At 33.2% G+C, this 21999-nt stretch overlaps 1 protein-coding gene across 1 annotated transcript in view; it reads right to left on the minus strand.

Annotated features, from left to right (window-relative positions):
• Nucleotides 1-21999, minus strand: part of LOC133191428 (uncharacterized) — a 31979-nt gene that overhangs the window by 9342 nt on the left and 638 nt on the right. Inside the window, exons 2-7 of the mRNA XM_061327185.1 lie at nt 20451-20663; nt 19909-20039; nt 19250-19376; nt 19018-19137; nt 18507-18695; nt 17075-17176 (exon numbers count right to left, since the gene is read on the minus strand). Of these exons, the coding sequence (XP_061183169.1) occupies nt 17075-17176; nt 18507-18695; nt 19018-19137; nt 19250-19376; nt 19909-20039; nt 20451-20663 (882 nt within the window). The remainder of the gene's footprint in view (nt 1-17074; nt 17177-18506; nt 18696-19017; nt 19138-19249; nt 19377-19908; nt 20040-20450; nt 20664-21999) is intronic.

The following is a 21999-nucleotide window of genomic DNA, read 5'->3' on the forward strand; positions in this document are numbered from 1 at the left end:
TTGAAATTTTTTATATTGTAAAATAGATCTTGGCGAGAACTTTCCAAAAATGTGTTTGTTTTGCATGTGAGTACATTAATAAACAATATATAAGCTCAGGTGTGTTAGGTCACTTGAGTGCAAGTGTACTTTAAGAACTTTTCTTTAAAAAATCATTACTCTTTTATTTCTTGACCGATTTTAAAACTTTTTACACCGTCAAATAGATCTTTACGAGACCTTTCCAACAGTATATTTGGTTTTATTGTAAGTGCACTAATAAAGAAAATATGAGCTCAGGTAAGTTAGCCTTTTGTTTTGACAGGACATGTCAAAATCATTGTCAAGGACACTTGCGTATTACCGTACTCTTTGATCTTTGGCAGATATCCTTTGATTTCTTTTAAAAAGCATTACTCTTTTATTTCTTGACCGATTTTAGAACTTTATACACCATCAAATAGATCTTTACGAGACCTTTCCAACAATGTATTTCTTTTGTTTGTAAATGCACTAATAAAGAAAATATGAGCTCAGGTATGTTAGCTTTTTTTTGACAGGACATGTCAAACTCATTATCAAGGACACTTGTGGATGACCGTACTCTTTCATCTTTGGCGGATATCCTTTAATTTTTAAAAAATCTTTACTCTTTTATTTCTTGACCGATTTTAAAACTTTTTACACCGTCTGATAGGTCTTCCTGTGACCTTTCTTACAGTATATTTGTTTTGATTTTAGGTGAAATTTTTAAGAAAATATGAGCTCAGGTGTGTTAGAGAATTTTGACGGCCCATGTATAAGTTATCGATTTTCTTCAGCGACGTTTAATACACAGTGACCTAGAAGAAAGCAAGGACATTCAATTAAGTCGGAAATAGTGATTTCATAATGTACCTGTGATTATGAAAATTTGCGTATTCAATTTAAATCATTGAAAGTTTTGAATACTGTAATTTCAAATTTTAAAACCTTTAAAATCGTAAGATTTTGATATATCCTCTAATGTTGAAAGCGGTAAGCTCCTACTTGATGAATTTTTATTCCAGCATTTAAAACTTCAAAAATTTTCAAATTTGGAATAATTTAAAAGCCTTTAAATATGAAATCAAGGACATCTAAAATAATGAGAACATGAATGAGAGTGATTTGGAGTCTATTGGAGGTCAAAAAGAGTGAAATTTAAACGATTTAAATTTTTTTAAAAAATTCAAAACTGCTTCCAAAGATGGAGAACATCATACAATGAGGTGAAATCTCTCAAAGGTCAAAGAAAGTAAAATTTTTTCGATTTAATTTTTTTCAAAAAATTTAAACTAAATCCAAATGTTAAAACAAGGACTGTCTCTGTATTTTGAAAGATGTAGAACATCAAACAATGTGTTTTGAATCTCTAAAAGGTCAAATAAAGTGAATTTTAAACGATTTAAATTTTTCAAAAAATTTAAATTGAATTCAAATGTTAAAACAAGGACTATTTCTATATCTTGAAAGATGGAGAACATCATATAATGTGTTTTGAAATCTCTCAAAGGTCAAATAGAGTGAAATTTAAACGATTTAAATTTTTCAAAAAATTTAAATTGAATCCAAACGTTAAAACAAGGACTATTTCTGTATTTTGAAAGATGGAGAACATCATACAATGTGTTTTGAAATCTCTCAAAGGTCAAATAGACTGAGATTTAAACGATTTAAATTTTTCAAAAAATTTAAATTGAATCCAAACGTTAAAACAAGGACTATCTCTGTATTTTGAAAGATGGAGAACATCATACAATGTGTTTTGAAATCTCTCAAAGGTCAAATAGACTGAGATTTAATTGATTTAAATTTTTCAAAAAATTTAAATTGGTTCCAAATGTTAAAACAAAGACTATCTCTGTATTTTGAAAGATGGAGAACATCATACAATGTGTTTTGAAATCTCTCAAAGGTCAAATAGAGTGAAATTTAAACGATTTAAATTTTTCAAAAAATTTAAATTGAATCCAAACGTTAAAACAAGGACTATCTCTGTATTTTGAAAGATGGAAAACATCATACAATGTATTTTGAAATCTCTCAAAGGTCAAATAGACTGAGATTTAAACGATTTAAATTTTTCAAAAAATTTAAATTGCTTCCAAATGTTAAAACAAAGACTATCTCTGTATTTTTAAAGATGGAAAACATCATACAATGTGTTTTGAAATCTCTCAAAGGTCAAATAGACTGAGATTTAAACGATTTGAATTTTTCAAAAAATTAAAATTGATTCCAAACGTTAAAACAAGGACTATCTCTGTATTTTGAAAGATGGAGAACATCATACAATGTGTTTTAAAATCTCTCAAAGGTCAAATAGGGTGAAATTTAAACGATTGAAATTTTTCAAAAAATTTAAATTGCTTCCACAAACATAAAAAACGCAACAAATGATTTTCTCTTCCTTCAAAATATGTAAGTTGACTTTTGTTTAATATTTCAGTGCAATTTAAATTTTTTGAAAAAATTAAATCGTTTAAATCTCACTCTAATTGACCTTTGAGAAGTTTTAAAACACATTGTATGATGTTCTCCATCTTTCAAAATTCAGAGATAGTCCTTGTTTTAACATTTGGATTTAATTTAAATTTTTTTTAAAAATTTAAATCGTTTAAATCTCACTCTATTTGACCTCTGAGTGATTTCAAAACACATTGTATGATGTTCTCCGTCTTTCATAATACAGAGATAGTCCTTGTTTTTACATTTGGAAACAAATTGAATTTTTTGAAAATTTTAAATTGTTTGAATCTCACTCTATTTGAACTTTGAAAGATTTCAAAACACATTGTATGATATTCTCCATCTTTCAAAATACAGAAATAGTCCTTGTATCAACATTTGGAAGCAATTTAAATTTTTTGAAAAATTTAAATCCTTTAAATCACACTCTATTTGACCTTTGAGAGATTTCAAAACATATTGTATGATGTTCTTCACCTTTCAAAATACAGAGATAGTCCTTGTTTTAATGGTTGGTTTCAATTTAAATTTTTTGAAAAATTTAAATCGTTTAAATTTCACTCTATTTGACCTTTGAAAGATTTCAAAACACATTGTATGATGTTCTCCATCTTCCAAAATACAGAGATAGTCCTTGTTTTAACATTTGGATTTAATTTAAATTTTTAAAAAAATTTAAATCGTTTAAATCTCACTCTATTTAACCTTTGAAAGATTTTAAAACACATCTTATGATGTTCTCCATCTTCCAAAATACAGAGATAGTCCTTGTTTTAACATTTGGATTTAATTTAAACTTTTTGAAAAATTTAAATCGTTTAAATTTCACTCTATTTAACCTTTGAGTGATTTCAAAACACATTGTATGATGTTCTCCGTCTTTCAAAATACAGAGATAGTCCTTGTTTCAATCAAAATGACACCTCATCGAAATCGGACGGAAGACCCACTCGTTGCTTGCAACGAGATCGGATCTACTTCTTTTTTTTTTTCTTCTCCTTTCTAGACGCCAATTTTGAGGCCTCATATCTCGCTCATTTCTCAACGGATTTTGCTCAAATTTGCAGGGTTTATAGACGTTACAAAACTCTATCAGAATGCTGTCAAACATGTCAAAAATCCACTTCCGCTTTTGAGTTATCTCCCTTTAAATGAAAATTTAGGACTCTTTATTTCCGGATAAAGGTTCCGAGACTACAAAAGCTGGAGTAGAAATTCTACCGAATTTAAATAATAGAAGCATTGAAGTTGTGCACATCTATTTTTGTTTTTTGATTTCTGTGTTCAAAATGGCGCTAGATAGGGGTCAAAAATTAGAACGCCTAAAAGCGCGAAAATTTACACATATTTTCCTATGTATCTTTTAAACTAAAAATATTTTGTTGAGACATGTTGAATAAAAGTTGTGCACAATTTTAAGGTCTTTCATTTGGCACCTCCAAAAAGGGGCTGGTCCCTTAAATTAGGGATCTAGGGTCCTTGAAAGTTTTCGTTTTATAACTCAAAAACGGTAAATATTTCGATATAGCTGTCGCTAAAAAAGTTGTTCTTTAACATATTATTGATCTCGTGAACTTGTTATTTTGTTCGAGTCTTTTTTAATAAATGAGCTAGAAGCTTGACCCATATACAGGTAACTACATTGTAGTTTCATTAGACAAGTGAAGGTGAAATCTTTATGCGCATAACTGAAATAAACTTGCTATAAATGATAAACCTATCCAAAATAAATACTAATACTACTTTAAAATAGGTTTTTAAGTGTTCTGTGGTTTCACTCCAAATTATTGAGTCACACATTTTCAATACGTCTCGGGGTTTGTTTTTGTTTATAATTACGTAACCGGCCATCCCCCGATCACGCGTGACCTAGATCCAGTGATCAGTGGCCATACACTAAACAGGCATTGCCGTTCTAAATCTATTTTGCAAACTCAACTATGTACGGATAATTGTTTTTTTTTTTTTTTAGTCAAATCGGATCTTTCAAATTATTTCATCTTATCTATGTTGGTCATGTTGGTGATATACTTATTAAATTATTGTGACCGAAATTACAAGAGATCCATTGCGTGTGAACCAGCGACCTGCGTTCGTAAACAAAACATCTTTTCGTCGTTTAATGTTGAAACATACACTATATTAAATTTAAAAAAAAAGTTAGCAAAAAATAAATCAGTCTTTAACTGCATTTAACTGCGTTTCACATATACCCGGGTTTTGTGTTTGTTTACAATTATGTAACCTAATTATGTAGCCGAGGAAGCAGCTATTAGTGCTCATATACAAAACATTGTCGTTCTATATTCATTTTGCTGACACAATGATTTACGGAAAATTATTTTTTAAATCATACCGGATCATTCAATTAGATCATTTATTCTTATCTTAATTTGATTTAATTTAAATCCAAAACATTTTATTAAGGACGTATAAAGGTCCCCGATTTCATGAATCCCAATCTTTAAACTGCATACATGTATTTAATAAACGATTTATTTCTCAATCATGTGTTATTATGTGTTTAATTTCGGAGATTCATTGCGTGTGGTTAATTCTGAAGATAATTCTAACTTGACACACAAGGTTTGTAGACAAAGAATTCAAAAGAGATATATTTTGAAAACAATAAGATGCATTGCTAAACACTTTTACATTATTTTCTTTTTAAAATGACTATCTTTATGATTACACCAACTTTTAACATGCTATGTGAAAAACTCTGTAGACTATAGTTTTGTAACTCCCGCATATGACAAGTACATGTGCTTTTTATTAAACACCCAATTTTCTATTAACGCCCACAAAATCTACCTAGCTTAAGATCGATACAGTGGCTGCAACGTTATTGTTGACAACTTACACGAACGATCACGTTACACGAACGATTCCGCACGATTAACGCACGATAAAATCTGTTACACGAACGATCCTTCACGCACACGATTCTACACGTTACACGATCTTCCACGATTGCTAACGCAAACGCACGATTCTTCACGTAAAATATTTCAACTTCTTTAAGAATTGATATTTTCAAAACGAAATAAGGCTTAATACTTATTTTAGATTTCAAATAATTATTGATATTATTTCATCGAGTTTGAAAAATGAAAGAAAAAAATAGAAATGGATATTTTTGGAACTAAATACATGTAAGGCTTATTAATTATTTTAGATTACAAATAATTATTTACATATTTCTCCGACTTAAGAAAACTGATTTTTTGTTCTATCAGAAGATGTACACGTAGGTGGACCGTGACTTTTGATTGAATTGGATTTCATAATATGCAGAAAGGGATAAGTTTGGGGAAAAAAAATGGCATGAAAATGAATTAAATGTTTTCAGTTGTGAATCTCTAAAATCAACATTTATTTTACAAATCATTTATTTGCAGAAATTATAAAAAAAAAATAATTAAAAGTAAGCTCCAGAGATAAACACGGATAAACGAAACCCCGACAATCATGTCGTGTACATGTACATTCGGTGACTAAATATTTATGTAAGCATTGAGAATTGTTTATTTAAATATTTGTAAAAATATCTATCTTTGATCTATTGGTTAAAAAAAATATCTTGACCATAATTAGCAGTACACATAATTAACATCAGAGAAAAAATCCTTAAACATCTAAGTACGGTTAATCACAAAAAATCACGCTATTTGACGAGAACATAATATTGTACGACTTACTATATTGCTTATTTCCAAGCGATAATTAGTTCGTTCTGCTTTCAATTATGTAAATCGCGATTCATTTATTTTATTTGGATTGAAAAAAAAAACAGACAAGCGAAATGCTTGTATAACAAATAACATTCCGATAAAAACTTACAAAACGAAATTTACATGTTTCTTAACGCACGATCACGCACGATTAAAACCGCAAATGATTGAGTCTGATACACGCACGATCTCTCACGTTACACGAACGATCACGCACGTTACACGAACGATTCTACACGATTGGTTTGTCAACAATAACGTTGCAGCCACTGTAACATACCGCCCGACAATCATACAAAAATAAAACAATAGCTGCTGATTTGATTGACAGGCCAGCAACCTGCGCTACCTGATACTGTAGTCTGAGTTTGCATGTTTTGAAAGCAATTACACGTACCTGGTCACGCGTCAAACGCTTTCATGTACCGCTTGAAAAGTCGCTTTGTATACACTCTGGTTAAAACTTATATCTTTGTTGGTAATTATGTTTCACAAAATAATTGAGAGAAGAGAATTAAACTTTGAGTTCATTATTTTTATTTTCACTGCTGTTTTGTACACTGTACTTGTACGCGATATGTCGTCCAAGATAACTGTACAGCTCTCCGAAGAAAAAAAAACTGGCGGCTATTCGAGCCCCTTTTCGCCTTCAATGTCCTCTTCAAAACACACCTGTTTACAGAGAAGAGATCCTAATATTCAATAAAATATTTCATATTATATGTAATCTGATTTTGTATGTATAAGTATCTGAAAGGCTATATTGTGCTGAATTTTTTAAAATACATGTTTTATGTAATACATATTTTTAGCATACGATAAAATATCGCCAACACTATAAGCTTAATTATTTCTAATGTCCAGAACTGTGTAACGTAAATGCCATGCATTTAAGAAGTATGTTAACTTAATTTTATAATTTAATTATACTTGCACGCGCGGTTCAAAAAAATAAATGTACAAGGAGTACATATACATGGACTTGAATATAACAAACTTATTAGCACATCCAATAATGAAAATGAAAATAATTGATAATACACTTTTACAACTTCATTTCAATGATAAGTTATTCTTAAATTTTACTTCAAATGTCAGAAAGGCCAGCACAGCCAAACTACTGTTAATTGTCTCTGTTTTAATTACAATGTCAATCACAATAACTTTTTTCTTTAGATCCCTTCATTTCTTATTTGTACATAGTTACATGAAATCCATGCACGGCGCTACACCTGTCAATCAAAATTGTAAACTTCTGGTGCCATGGAAGCATTTCCCCTGTGGTGTAAAATATTCTTTAGGTCAATACTAATTTTACGCTTTTATAGATACAGTGTAATATTTCGAAACAACGTTTTAATTAAGGCTGAAGATGCATGCTGTGAATTTATCAAACCTGCAGTCCTAATTGACGATCCGTTCTTACATGTATATATATTATAATTAATCAGAGAGTCCAGTATTTGTGACAAATTTTGATTGAGATTTCACTTTCCCTTTAGGATAAAACGATTCATTAAATAGATTATGCATATGAGATGGATAGCTGTACAACATATAAATGTATGCTTTTCACTTTGTAGCAAGAATCTGTCATTTACAATTAAAAGTGAAGAGTTTAGGTAAAAGACTTTGACAGATGACAAGTTATTCCTTCTTAGTCACTATATAGCTTAAAGCTATATGGTCGTGCCCACCCCCCACCCCCCCTGCAATTATGTTTTTATTTTATTTTATTTATTTATTTTTTTTTTTTTTGTTTAGATATCAAAAAATTTTTATTGTTTGTGCCCCGTCCCAGAAAAAAATGAAATTGCGTTCTACAGGCTTAAGTCAGAACATGATTTTCATAATGATGATACATTTATCAAAATGTTTCTACCCCTACGATTCGTAGTTGTGGTTTCGAATACCACCACGTCGCCCGCGTGGCGCAGTGGTTTGAGTGTTTGCTCTAGAGTCGCGGAGTAAGGAGTTAATCTTTACGTCGTGGGTTTGACTCCCTCTGCGGGATGTGGAGACCGGTCATTTGCATGAGACCGTATAAACCGAGGTCCCGTGTAGCAGTAGATTCTGGGACGAAAGAGATCCCTCACTGCTCAATGGCCTTGAGTGTCGAGTATAGGTCTGAATTTGCAGCCCTCCACCGGCAAGTGGTGGCGTTTCCATATGAGTGAAAAATCTCGAGAGGGACGTTAAACAACACACAAACAAACAAACTATTCCACTACGGGACGTGGTCCTTCGGATGAGACCGTATAAACCGAGGTCCCGTGTAGTAGTAGGTGCTGGGATGAAAAAAATCCCTCACTGCTCAATGGCCTTGAGTGTCGAATTTACAGCCCTCCACCGGCAAGTGGTGGTTTTTCCATATGAGTGAAAAATCTCGACGGGGACGTTAACACACAAACAAACAAACAATTTCACTACAGAACGTGGAGTATGGTCCTTCGGATGAGGCCGTATAAACCGAGGTTCCGTTTAGCAGTAGGTGCCGGCATGAAGAAAATCCCCCACTGCTCAATGGCCTTGAGTGTCGAGTATAGGTCTGAATTTGCAGCCCTCCACTGGCAAATGCTGGCAGCTCAAGGGACGTTAAACAACAAACAGACAATCAAACAAACAATTTTGTGTCGCCTGCAGAGCAGAGCAGCACTTAGCGATCAATTTACCTGGCGTCTGTCTTGCTGTCCGTCCGTCTGTCACACCTTATATCTCGAGAAATGTAAGAGGCATGGGTTTGATAATTTGCACATATAGCTTGACACTATGGCTTTTGTATTTTTCCATGGCTTCCGACCTAGATATCCTTGAACTTGACCTTTGACCTACTTTTCAAAATAACCAATAATGCCGATATACAACTTCTTTTTGATATTTATGAGGTAAGTCTATGCTATTTAGAATGTGCACTGTTTGTCATAAAATATTTTGAAAAATACCAGCGTTACAGTTCACTTGACCTTGACCTTTGACCTATTTTGTAAAATATACTGCGGAGGGTTAAATTCAACTTATGTCTTTTGAAATTACAGAGGCAGGGTTTAATAATTAACAGTTATTATACATGTTTATGATCTCATGACAATGTATTTTGACACTGTATGAAATAAAGAAACCACAAAAACTGAAATTTAAGTACTATGAAAATACAACGGGATCGGTATTCCAAAATGGATGGTGTAGACTGACAATTGCTGATATGAAAGACTGAAGCCTCTTTCGAAGGATTGTTGAAATCACGTACTTAAATAATTTATATATAATTATTTATAATAAATTTATTCAAATTTCATTAATATCCATTTTAGCTTTCAGGGGTTAAGGATTTGCATTTCTATTTGATTGTTAGATTCTATCTAGAGTCTTGCTATCCCTGGATTGTTTTGTTTTGTTTTGTTTTTTTGGCATGAACTATATTAAATGCCTTAGCAAATAAATAGCTGATAACTTTTAGACTTAGTTACATCTTTAATGAAACTAAAAGCAGGCGACACATGCGTTCCTGGGAACACTCTAGTTCTGTAAGAAATCAGCAAAGATAATTAAGCAGAGATTTTTGATGAATAAAATGGTTTTTTTTAACCTTTTTTTTTTATAACGCTGACTATATATACATGTATGGTCTGCTTTATAGAACATGATGTGATAGGGTAACGTAATGCACCTTGTACATGTACTCAAAGATGCCGACGTTTTTCAATATCGAAATTGGACATAAAACATATATACAATAAAATTTGAAACCAGCGAGTTAAAAGTAATAAATTACAACTATATGGAAACGAAATGAAAAAAACATGTGTAAATTTGTCAAGTTGGAAACACTCAGAATGGGTATTGTTGGTATCATACAGACTGTGTCATGGCCTTGACTCAAGTTCAACGTCACTAAGAACAAGATGCTTTTACTGGATGTGTGGTCTGAAAGAACATGTGTTAACTTGTCAAGTCGGTAACACAGATAGGTTTGCGTCTTAACCAGAGTGTGTCATGGCTTGACGCAAGGTCATCTGGACAAGTTCTAGGTCACAAAATAGAAAGTGTACATTATTTTATTGTCTTTCTACTGGCGAAGCATTGCAAGTTGATTGTCCCTTAAAAGATTATTTATCATCTTAGAATATGGCATGACCTTGACTCAAGGTCACTGCTCCAACGGAAGACCTATTCGTTGCTCTGCAACGAGCTCGGCTCTAGTTCTTATTATTCTTTTTTTTTTTTCCCTAGACGCCAACTTTGACGCTTCATATCTTCCTCATTTTTAAACAGATTTTGTTCAAATTTTCAGAGCTTTTAGACTTTACAAAACACTGTCAGAATACCGTAATACAATTCGAAAATTACCTTCTGTTCACGAGTTATTCCCCTTTGATTGAATTTTGCATGCCTCCGATTTCCAGACAAAGGCTCAGAAATGGTTATAATTGGAGCACAAAACCCTTTGAAATTGAAAAGAGGAAGCATTGAAGTTGTGCACATCGGTTTTTGTTTTTTGATTTTTGCATTAAAAATGGCGCTAGAGAGGGGTCAAAAGTTAGAACGCGGAAAACAGCAAAAAATTTGACATATTTTCCTTTATATCTTGAAAACTAGAAATATTTTGTTAAGACATGTAGAACAAAAGTTGTGCATAATTGCAAGGGCTTTCATGTTATACTATTTAAAAGGGGCTGGCCCCTATGATTAGGGATCTTGGGCCCTTAAAAGTTTTTGCTTTATAACTCAAAAACGGTAAATATTTCGATCTGGATCTTGGGAACAAAATTGTTCTTTTACACCTTTTTGATCTTATGAAAATGTTGTTTTGTTCGAGTATACCATGGGTATTGCGTAATACGTATTAGAAAGCAGGCCAGGTAAACAGGTAACGTTTTTCATTCGGCAAGGCAATCAGACCTCTTCATGTGTATAACTCAAACAGACTTGCTATCAATAATATACCCTGCGGTATTTAATGTTAATTTTCTTTTTAATAAGGTTTAAAATGTGGTTTATGGTTCACTATTAAATTATTTATTACAACTAGTCTTTCTTTTCTTCTTTTTTAAATTAGATTAATAGTGTTCAAAAGCGGAGAATATTAAATCTATTTTTCTACGTTTATTATTACAACAAACTTTGTAAGTGATTTTAAACTGTATGCATTGAATAATTCACGATCATTAGCTGTATGCATATTACGGTCTCCATGTTCAGCTCGATGTTTAGTTATGTAACCCAACGCGCGAATCCCACGCCTTTGATCGAGGTCACAGTGTACTAGCCACCTGTGGCCATAAACAAAGCTAGTATTTGTAATCGCGTATAATGTCAATTTTGTACAAAGGGCTATTAATTAATGGAAAGTTATGTTTTTAATTATATCGAATCAGTAAGATTACTTTACCGATCTTTTATAATCTTAATTCCAAACACTGGTGCATAAAAATAATTTTGAATTTTAATCGCTGTTTTTGTCTGTTCACACAACAATACATTTAAAAAAAGTATTGCTCTATCCCGTGTTGTTGTATTTTGATTCATCTGCAATTGTAATTGAATGAGGGCTTCGGTAAATAATTGTAATTACTACGCATGCTACGCACATATTATTTTTACCATCACTCTTGTGAATGTCCATTTATTATTTATAGAATTAAATAAACATTAACATAAATAAAAATTCCTTCAAATATACATGTAGTATAATTCAAGTCTTTGTAATATAGCAAACAGTTTCATCCATCTCTGCCGCTTTGTGTCTTAAGTGTTGTAGTCCAGTCCTCGTTTACATACACGTGGCCACAGAGAGCCGCGGGCACCTCGATGTTGAACAAATTATTTTTTCTACTTAACTTGTTACTGTATGCGAACAAAATGATAAACGTGTAATTATTTATAGGTTCCCATTATTTTTTCTGAAAATCAGAACACATTTATCAGCTTTGTTAAGGTTTTACGGACACGTACAATGTACACGCATGCAAGTACAGAACATGCACGTTTTATAAGTGCATATGCAAGAGCGCCCCAAATATATGCATATCGAGAGTTTGAAATACAGAAAAATTCTAAATCCCGTATTTTTTTTTCATTATTTTTGCAATAAAATATCGACTACACTGAAATGATTTTATTGATTTACAGCATATATTAAAGTGAATTATAGGTCCGCTGAGTTGATCATGAGTTGTTTTAATAACGGGTAGTCCTCCTGGCCAGTCATCGTCACGGTTTGTAACATCGTAATTACACAGGTAAATGCTAAGATGTCGATCCATATATTTTCCATAAGAAATGAATTACCGGGAGATGTCTCGTTTTCTCTGATCATACATGTATATTAATTGACAGCGGTTATGAACAGCTGTTAAAACACAGGCCTTTGTAAACCGGTAAATCACAAAAAAGAGAAATCCGAGACATAAAAAACAGAAAATATAAATGTCTCTGGAAATAACATTGCCTTTAGATAACTAAAATAAATTAATGTCCGCCGATTTTTGAATTAATCCGAACATTCATTGATGTGTACCGGTATAGTGTACCTGTACGGGCAGTGTGTATATTTTTATGAAGCCTTCGTCCAAACGAACAATATAATAAATCTTGAATGAATTAACTAACCCCTTCAGTACACACACATTCGCCTATACCTGAGATCTAATCAAAATCAGATCTTTTTTACGGCCCGGAATTCTGATAGTCGCTGTATTTCTAATCTGATTGACTATACACGTACCTTTAACAAATATTCTTTAATTTTCTTCGGGACCCCTGCATCACTAGTCAGGTGCTGTACCGACTGAGCTACCCAGGCCGATATCCACGACCCAAACCATTACAGTTTAAATAATAAACTTTTATTAACTAATATCATCATTTTTTTTAAAAATAAATTTTTAACTTAATTATAAAAAATCAATGCAGGTGCTCCACGCGTCAATTATTGTGATAGAGGTACTTACCACGTGACCTGATCATAATGCATTCATATTGGTCAACTCTGTGATGCATGTGTGTATTTATCAAACCTTTCAAACTCTTTCCTCTTGACACCATCTTTAAGTGTATTAAAAAGTCAAGCGACTTCCTGTCAATTTTGAATATCGCCACCACACGTGTATTTTGAACTTTGATTACCAATTTCATTATTTTCATCAATAATACATATCCTTTTAGCCTGTCATTTTCGGAATTTTAAAAACTAAACTTCACACAAAAAATCACGGACTTCTTGTTAAGTTATAATGCAAACAAACGACTGAAACATCTTGAACACAAGAAGGGTTGGTGAGGTGCATAACTACATGTATGAAATTAAAAAAAAAAGCAAAGGCGGATCCAGGGTCGGCGCGCCGGGCGCACGCCCCCCCCCCCCCCCCTTCCGTTTGAATTTTTTGTATGTAGAACTTATATGTCCATTATCCTTAAATCAAGGAAAAAACATCTCTTATTTGTAAGAATTTGTCAACTTCTGGGGGCTTCGCCCCTGGATCCCCACCAGGGCTTTGTTATAGACCCTCTGGGGGCTTCATTGCAGCCCCCCCAGACCCCTCCCCTGCCTTGTACTTTGCCCCCCCCCAGACCCCTCCCCTGCCTTGTACTTTGCCCCCCCCCCCGTTATGAAATTCCTGGATCTGCCACTGCAAGGGGCGTAATAAACAAGAATAATATAACTTTGAAGGGATGTGATCATCGGTATTGGTACTTTTACCTATGATATATACACAAAGACCTCTAGATCTACACGACAGAAATAGAGCTTGAGCGGCAGCCCTGCTTTAAAACATGTATCTACTTTTCGGTACAATCATAGAAAATTATAAGTATTTAGCAAATCCTTGCTACAAAGCACAAACACCGTAATATTAAACTTGACATGTAACTAAAATTATTCCATCAATAATCCACGAACATACATTGAAAGGATTATAAATATCTGTAGAAATTAAAAAGCAATTTGGAATTAAAAAAAAAAACTGTCGGCGAGTTTCTTATTGCTGCTATTGCGTTGAACATGCCATTTGATTGACAATCTCTCTATATATGTAATATAGAATTTTTTGTATTATTTTCATTTTTTATCTTAATAATTAAATATTACTGATTATTTCTATTTTTATCATTATTTTGTACTACACGTATGTGTTTGTGGTTTAAGTGCAAAGTTAGGCTGTAGATTATAAAACTATAACATATGCCAGGACAGACATTTCTACATGTTACTTTTCAAGGACATAGCATCGTTTTTGAAAAGGGGGGGGGGGCAGCCAGAGAAAAAAATTAACTTACCTGAAAAGACTTCACAAGCAAAACCAAAATAGGAAAATAGCCCAGAATCCTATTTCCTGGCGGAAAGGGGTGGGGACAACGGGACTATACTGCAACAAAAAGTAGGGGCCAACGGGACTTTCAATGAACATTACTAAAGTAAAAAATTAGATCTGAAAAAAGGGGGAGGCTGATGCTACGTGCCTGCTCTTATAGCTCATGCTTTATTTGATCTGCAATATCATAAGTTTACTTGATTGAATATCTCGGAGTCTCTCTTATCCTTTCTACAGCCTTTTAGTTTGACCAACTATGCAAAATTTAGCCTTTTGAACAGTTGGCGTTAGGGCTTTCATACTTCACATCCGAAATTCTTTGTGACAAGACCTTTTCTTTGGAATAAATATTTTTGACCTTGTGACGTTCACCTTGGAGTTTGACCCACTTTTTAAAAAATCTAACCTTGGCAATACCTTTTGAACGGTTGGGACTAGTGTTTTCACATTCACAGGTGTATTCCTTGTGAAAACGCTGTTCATTGGATATCAACAATTTTTACTATTTGACCTTGACCTTGGAGTTTGACGTACTTTAAAAAAAATTAAAAGTTTTGACTTTTTACCTTTGACCTTAGAGTTTGACCTACCTTTGAAACATTTTAATCTCATTCATAACTTTTCAACGGTTGGTGTTAGGGTTTTCGTATTTTTACAAGTGTGTTTCTTGTGACAAGACCCTCCCTTGAGTACCGACAGTTTTGACTTTTGTCCTTGATCTTGGGGTTTGACCTACTTTTGAAAAAAAAAACGTTGACCTTTGTCATAACTTTTGAATAATTAATGCTAGGGCTTTCATATTTCAATGTCTATTTCTTATGACAAGGCATTCCTTTGGACACCGTTAATCTATCCTTGACCTTAACATTTGACTTGAGTATAAAAAAAAATTAACCTTTGCCATGCTTTTCAATAGTTAGTCTTATAGCGGTTTCATATTTCACAGTTATATTCACTGAGACGAGATCTTTCTTTGGGTAACATAATTTCTTATCTCTTGACTTTGACCTTGGAATTGGATACGGATTTGAGAAACTTAAACCTTTGCCATAAGCTGCAATACCGGGGCATCAGTGTTTCACAAACACGTCTTGTTCAATATCCAAACTGGACAAAAACATTCACAATGAATCCTTAACTCATTGTGTGGAACCTGATAAATTATTTGACTCGATCTATGGTCTGAAAGAACATGGCTAACCTTATCCAGTCAATAAGTCACAGATTGGGATTTTTCTTAACCAGTGTGTGTTATGGTCTTGATGAAAGGTCATTTGGATGAGTTTAGATGAGAAGCTTTAAATTCGTTACCGTCTTTTTCTAGTGAAACATTGTTGGTATCATGCAGAGTGTGACATGGCTTAAACTCAAGTTCAAGGTCACTAAGGATAAGATATTTTGACTGGATGTATGGACTGTATGAACATGAGTGAATTTGAGAAGTTAGTAATACACAGATGGGGTTTGCTCATAACCAGAGTGTGTCATGGCTTTCGCAAGGTCATTTGGACAAGTTCAAGGTCACATATATTCCTTTATCGTCTTTATACTACAGAGTGAAACATTGTTAGTTGATACCTCTTACAAGATTGCTTATAACCTTATGATATGGCATGACCTTGACTCAAGGTCACTTCTTCCTGCCTGCAGCTCCAACGGAAGACCTACTCGTTGCTTTGCAACGAGCTCGGCTCTAGTTCATTTCTCTTTTTCACATTCGGAAAACGATGCTTGAATATATGTCAAACAGAACTTAGTCATAACTTATAATTCATAGTCTTTATTTATAATGGCGGTTCCTGTATAATTCATTCAATGGAGTGAAGACGCCTATCATCTTTAATTTGCTTGTTATAAATGTGTACATCATAGCAAATATATAGAAAACATGCAAACGTTGTTTCTTTCCTATACATATACTTTGTATTTATTTTAAAGACTAGAAGAAGTGTGAGCATTAAGCTCACAAAATGATACTCCCACTTCACATATGTTTATAATGGAAAAGTCCATGTTTTGCTATGGGAGATCCGAAACAAGTGTCCGATTAAAACATTAAATAGGAAGTGCACAATGACACTTTGTAATAAAGATTCTATGAAAGTATCATAAAATCTTATTCAGCGTATAGGAGGAGTTGCGGATAAGAGATGGGTACCCCTCAATATTATGGAAAGAATGGCAGTGTTCTATGTTATGCTCTTGGAAACCCGAAATATTTGTCCGATCAATAAGTAAAATAGAAGGTGTATAATGGCACTATAACAAAGATTCTGTGGAAGTATGAAAGTGGAAAAAGAGGAGTTGCGAATAAGAAATGTGTACCTCAAAGCGTGACAGAGGGACGGACAGACACCATTACTATAACCCCCCGCTTTTCAAGCAGGGGGTATTAAAAATCCATTTGTATTACAACTACAAGGGAGACAGTTTCTATATATTACGTTGGATTTTTCATACTTTTGCTCCGATAAAACGTTTATCAGAGATAAAACAAGATCCACATGTACTATTTTATTCCAAATGACCCTGTAAGTTAATTGTTAATGTAATTATTACCTACTACACACATATAGGGGTGCTGCTCTTGATCACAGGAGGATGCTCTCAGCTGAGTTTCATTGTTGTATACAAAACAAGAGAATGGGTAGACATCACTTTCTGAAAACAAAACAATAATTATTGTATACAAAACAAAAGAATGGATAGACATTACTCTCTGGAAACAAAATATCAATTGTTGTATACAAAACAAGAGAATGGGTAGACATTACTCTCTGAAAACAAAATATCAATTTTTGTATACAAAAGAATTGGTAGACATCACTCTTTGAAAACAAAGCAATAATTGTTGTATACAAAGCAAGAGAACAGGTAAACATTACTCTTTGAAATTATTTTGTATTCAGAAAGAAAGATCGAAATCAGGATACTTGAAGGATGATGTACCTGCAGTCACTGCGTTCAAACTCTTGTACTCTTTGAAATATCACTCTTTTGCTTATGATGATGGTAACATATATAAAATATATACTTAGTATGGAATTAACATCCCAGTAAACTTGACACCACAAGGACACAACAGAGTCTGTCACATTTTTTTTTTCATTATGGATGTTTTATTGACTGAGTGTTAATGGCAAACTATATGACAAACGGGATAACTTCAGATCTTCCATCGTTAACCCCCCCCCCTTTGACATGTGTATGTAGTAATATTCCACTATCAACTGCATCCCAACTGATCAGGTACGCAAGAGAATGTTATGAGTACAATCAATTAAAAAAAAGGCTATCAATAAATAAGCTGATGTTCCATGGCTTTCAATAATCTCTTTAAAGCCAGACTTTCGGAATTTTTTAGGTCGTTATATAACCTTAATTGCTGGTGTATTTTGACTGTTTCCCACGAATTGTTAGATATTGATTTTTCTGTTTGTCAGATCATGACAAGGAACACAGGATGGATGTGACCTCCTGCAACAGGCGATGCTTAGCACCTGATCACACCTCTGATGTTTTAGAGGTCCGCTTTTGCTCTACTCCTCATTTGTACTGTTCCAATGGACTTTAGAGCTAGATTACTGGTCATTATCTTCACATTTGATTATAAATACAGATTGCTGCGTTTACCCTATCAATACAGAGGGCTATTTGTGGCTGTGACTGGTTGAAGTTTACTTCTCCTAGGCACTTGATCCCACTTCTGGAGTTTCCAGGGCTTTGTGTTTTTCCCCTCTTCACTCTTCGTATTGTTTTTTGAAATTTATACTCTAGAATCTTTGTTTATCAAAAGACGCACCTTATATACATTTTTTTCCTAAGATAAATTTCAGTAGAATTTTTTTTCTTGTTTTGCTGTTGTTAATCTTGATATATTTTGGTAAACGCTCTTCTCTAAAAATTGAATCAGTACGTAAGAATTACATGGGACACAAGAACGAAACTACCAGCAGTCATCTATTTTTGATATATTTTATATTTACTTTACCATTGTAATCTGCCTGGAATGGTCCAGTGGGATAACGATGAAGGTTTATCCAGTACTGGGTGTAGTTTTCCACTCCAACAGTCTGACAAACGTCATCAACATCATCCCTAATTACATTAGATTTCTTCTGACTGCAAAACTGTTCACTATTCTTTAAAGATTGTTTCTCTGAACTGATATCTCCATTGCCTTTATTAAAAAAAAGCAACACAAGCTATTCAAGAAACGTATAAAGAAAGAGAGATACCTCCCCAACATCATAAGTTTGACATTTCAAAACGACATTAATCTTCGGATATTGATGTTCTTTGAAAAGAAACATTAATATTTGATTTGATTAAAATTTTTGCCTTAATTAATACGAAATTGAATTTTTTTTCCGAGTTTGCATTGAAATCAGGGGAGTAAGCAAAGTTTGGGTTTGCTAAAACTTATTTTCTTTGGATACTCTATATATTTAACTTTTTATATGTAAATACAGTAAGAAGAAGACTTTTGTCCAAGTACTTACTACAGAGAGTTTTGAAATGACCAGAACACCTATGGGCACGATACACGTGTTTCCTGTTCTTCTTACAAGTAACTGTTGCACATTGTCGAGATTCATAAAAATCTTTGTCAGCAGGAAGGACTGTGAAAAGGGATTGATACATCTCAACAAAAAATGTTCATAACTTAAATCGAGTCGGAATAATTTGGTTAAGTACAGGATAAATGATTGGTTTTGATTCTAAGATAAATACATTTTTCATAAACACTTATAGCGTCAGGACCGCCACATTTCTCGAACTTTCCTTCACAAGAACTTTTGCACTGTTCATCATCCTTCTTAAGGAGCAGCAGAGCGGGTAAACAGAAACAGGATTTACCCTAAAACAGAAAGTTAGAACTGTATAGGTAAGGTCTATATCTAGATGTGAAATAGTTAAATCATGCATCGTAGACTACAAAGAATCTTTATTCCTTATTTTTGTGTGTTTACATGTATTATGTAACACATAACATACACATAAAAACACTCCAATACAGGTAGCACTGGTTTTGCTCCATTGCCCAGAAAAATCGAGAAGGCTTTCTATTTTATTTAATTGTTTACCGAAAACGTACATAAATACTAGTATTTTGAAAATTCGCTATGAATTTATTATATATTCTTCTACATATTGATTATACATAAATATTATACATAAAACATACATGTAATTTAATTACTTGTTGGGGTTAATGTGTTGATTTTTTTTTTCTTTTTAACGTTGGATACACGAACAGACACATTTAATATGACAAATGTAGAAAAAAATATGCTTTAGTTTCATACTTGTCTTATATTATAATTTTAAAACCGTAATGAGGGGATATTAAAATGATTTCACAAACGGAACAAATGAGATCAGACTATTACCTGAAGACCAAAATAAGGAGTCTTTAAGTCTGAACAAGTTTTGAAACAGGAACCCACTGTCTCCTTGGCGGATTCATTGGTTGTTATTTTGTAAAACTGGGGGGCGCCAATATGTGTAATGTCAAAGCAACCTGTAAAAAAAATTCTTTTTTATTATTTTGATCATGTGATAGCTTTTAAACAAGACGGATGTTCTCCATTACATTGAATCTTACATGATTCTACCCTCATGCTTTTCGTGAGATTTAAACCAAAGTATAGAGGTTGTGTCAGAAATGAACACATGTAAACACTTGTGGAGTACATCAAAGCGAGAAGAACGATCAAAAGAAGTCTCAAACTATTATCAACTACAAACAAATTATTGACTAGGATTTTTTTTTAAATAAATATTCTTTAATTTAACATATGCTGGATAAATCAGCTTTAGATTAAAAACTTTCATAATATAAAGTCATTCTTATACAGTATGCATTGAAATGGAACTGTCCCTAATCAGAAATATGTATTACTGAACTGTTAAGAACATTGATTTAGTATACCTTTGTATATGATCCATGGAGAGAGTGCAAGGTAGCTATTTGTCCAAATATCTTCACCAAGTGCACTGGCAAAGGCGTGGTTTAATATCAGGGCCGGAGCTTCGCCACTGATTAGAGAGCCATTAAAATTGTACTGGCAACGGGCGTGTGCGCTCTGCCAATCGGAGCGTGACTGAACGGGGGAGAAGAACTGGTAACATTTCACTTCAGCAACTTTATAACAAAATAAATATTTTTAAAAAAAATTCTCCTAAACCAACTTAACTATAAATGATAAAAAAAAATAAATAAATAAAAAATATAAATATATATGATGCCTGTATGTCAACAAAATCATACATATTGAATAAAAACTTCAGTATAGCCCGTTTCATCATTTTGTTAAGAATTTTGTAATATTGTGACCACTTCTTATATAAAATCAATTATAAAATTATATGTTTTCGAATCCATAAATAAGTTATATTATGCACTGATCCGATGCCATTCCCAAATGATTTGATATGAGGTGACGTTTGTTTAAAATTCCTCCACTAATGTTGTGGAGTTTAATGTTTAGTCATTAGTAAATTTTATATCTTACTGTGACTACAAAGCTCGGGCAAATTATGGTTACACTTCGATTGCTAAATGTCCAGGATTTTAGACAAACAAAACCCAACTACTGAGTACTGAATCCGGAATCAAAAGGGATATATCACTTATCACTTTATTGATAGAAGGTTAACTGTTTATTATAGTCATGTTTTCCACCTAGACGTCCATGAGCAAGAAGACAAGCATTTCTCAAAAATTGAGCTATGTTTATTTGAAGGGCAGCTGCTCATTTGTCTGATAATTGTAGATATGTCTGGTTGTCCAAAAATAAGGATGGTTTTTTAAAATATAATACATTTTTAATTCATAATGAAAAAAGTGAAGAGAACGAACAGTGGTCGATCTCATTACTAAGAAGACCAACTTAACCCCACCTGGGATGAAGCGATATGATTTTTACAATTTACAATTTACAATTTAAAGGGTTATACACAGTATTCAATTGATGTATGTAGCATGCAAAAGTTTGCCTGTGGCATTTTCAGGAGTAAACCAGGACTTTTTTAACGGTGCAACATATTTTCAATTTATGACCAAATTTGCCCGACCTTGGGCCTAATCCATTCACCCTTGGGTCATGAATTTCCAAATTCTGGCAGACGATTTCGTTCTCAACATGCAAACAGTTTACTGCTAGATCCCCAGGAATAGAGATATTTTGAGATATGCATGAATTTCGTGATTTTTGGATCCTAGGAAACAAGGAAACAGGGAGGGTGAAGTGGAACTTTTCATTTTTGGTATATATTGGTTGAAATTTGCTCAAAATTTTATCACGACGCAAGGCGGACTGGCGTTCGCCAATGACTCAGATGATTTAAAAGATCTGTAAGGTATATTGTATAAATATATAGATATCTTCATCTCAGGTGTTGTCGGCCTCTCTGTGCTATATATTTATTGCTCAGGGCTCTTCGTATTTTGTGCAACAAGATACAAAACTGAAAAGATG

The sequence above is a fragment of the Saccostrea echinata genome, unplaced genomic scaffold (assembly GCF_033153115.1).
Source record: "Saccostrea echinata isolate AGI-Se365-2 ecotype Australia unplaced genomic scaffold, CSIRO_AGI_Sech_v1 ptg000023l, whole genome shotgun sequence".
In the NCBI taxonomy this organism is placed as follows: Eukaryota; Metazoa; Mollusca; class Bivalvia; order Ostreida; family Ostreidae; genus Saccostrea; species Saccostrea echinata.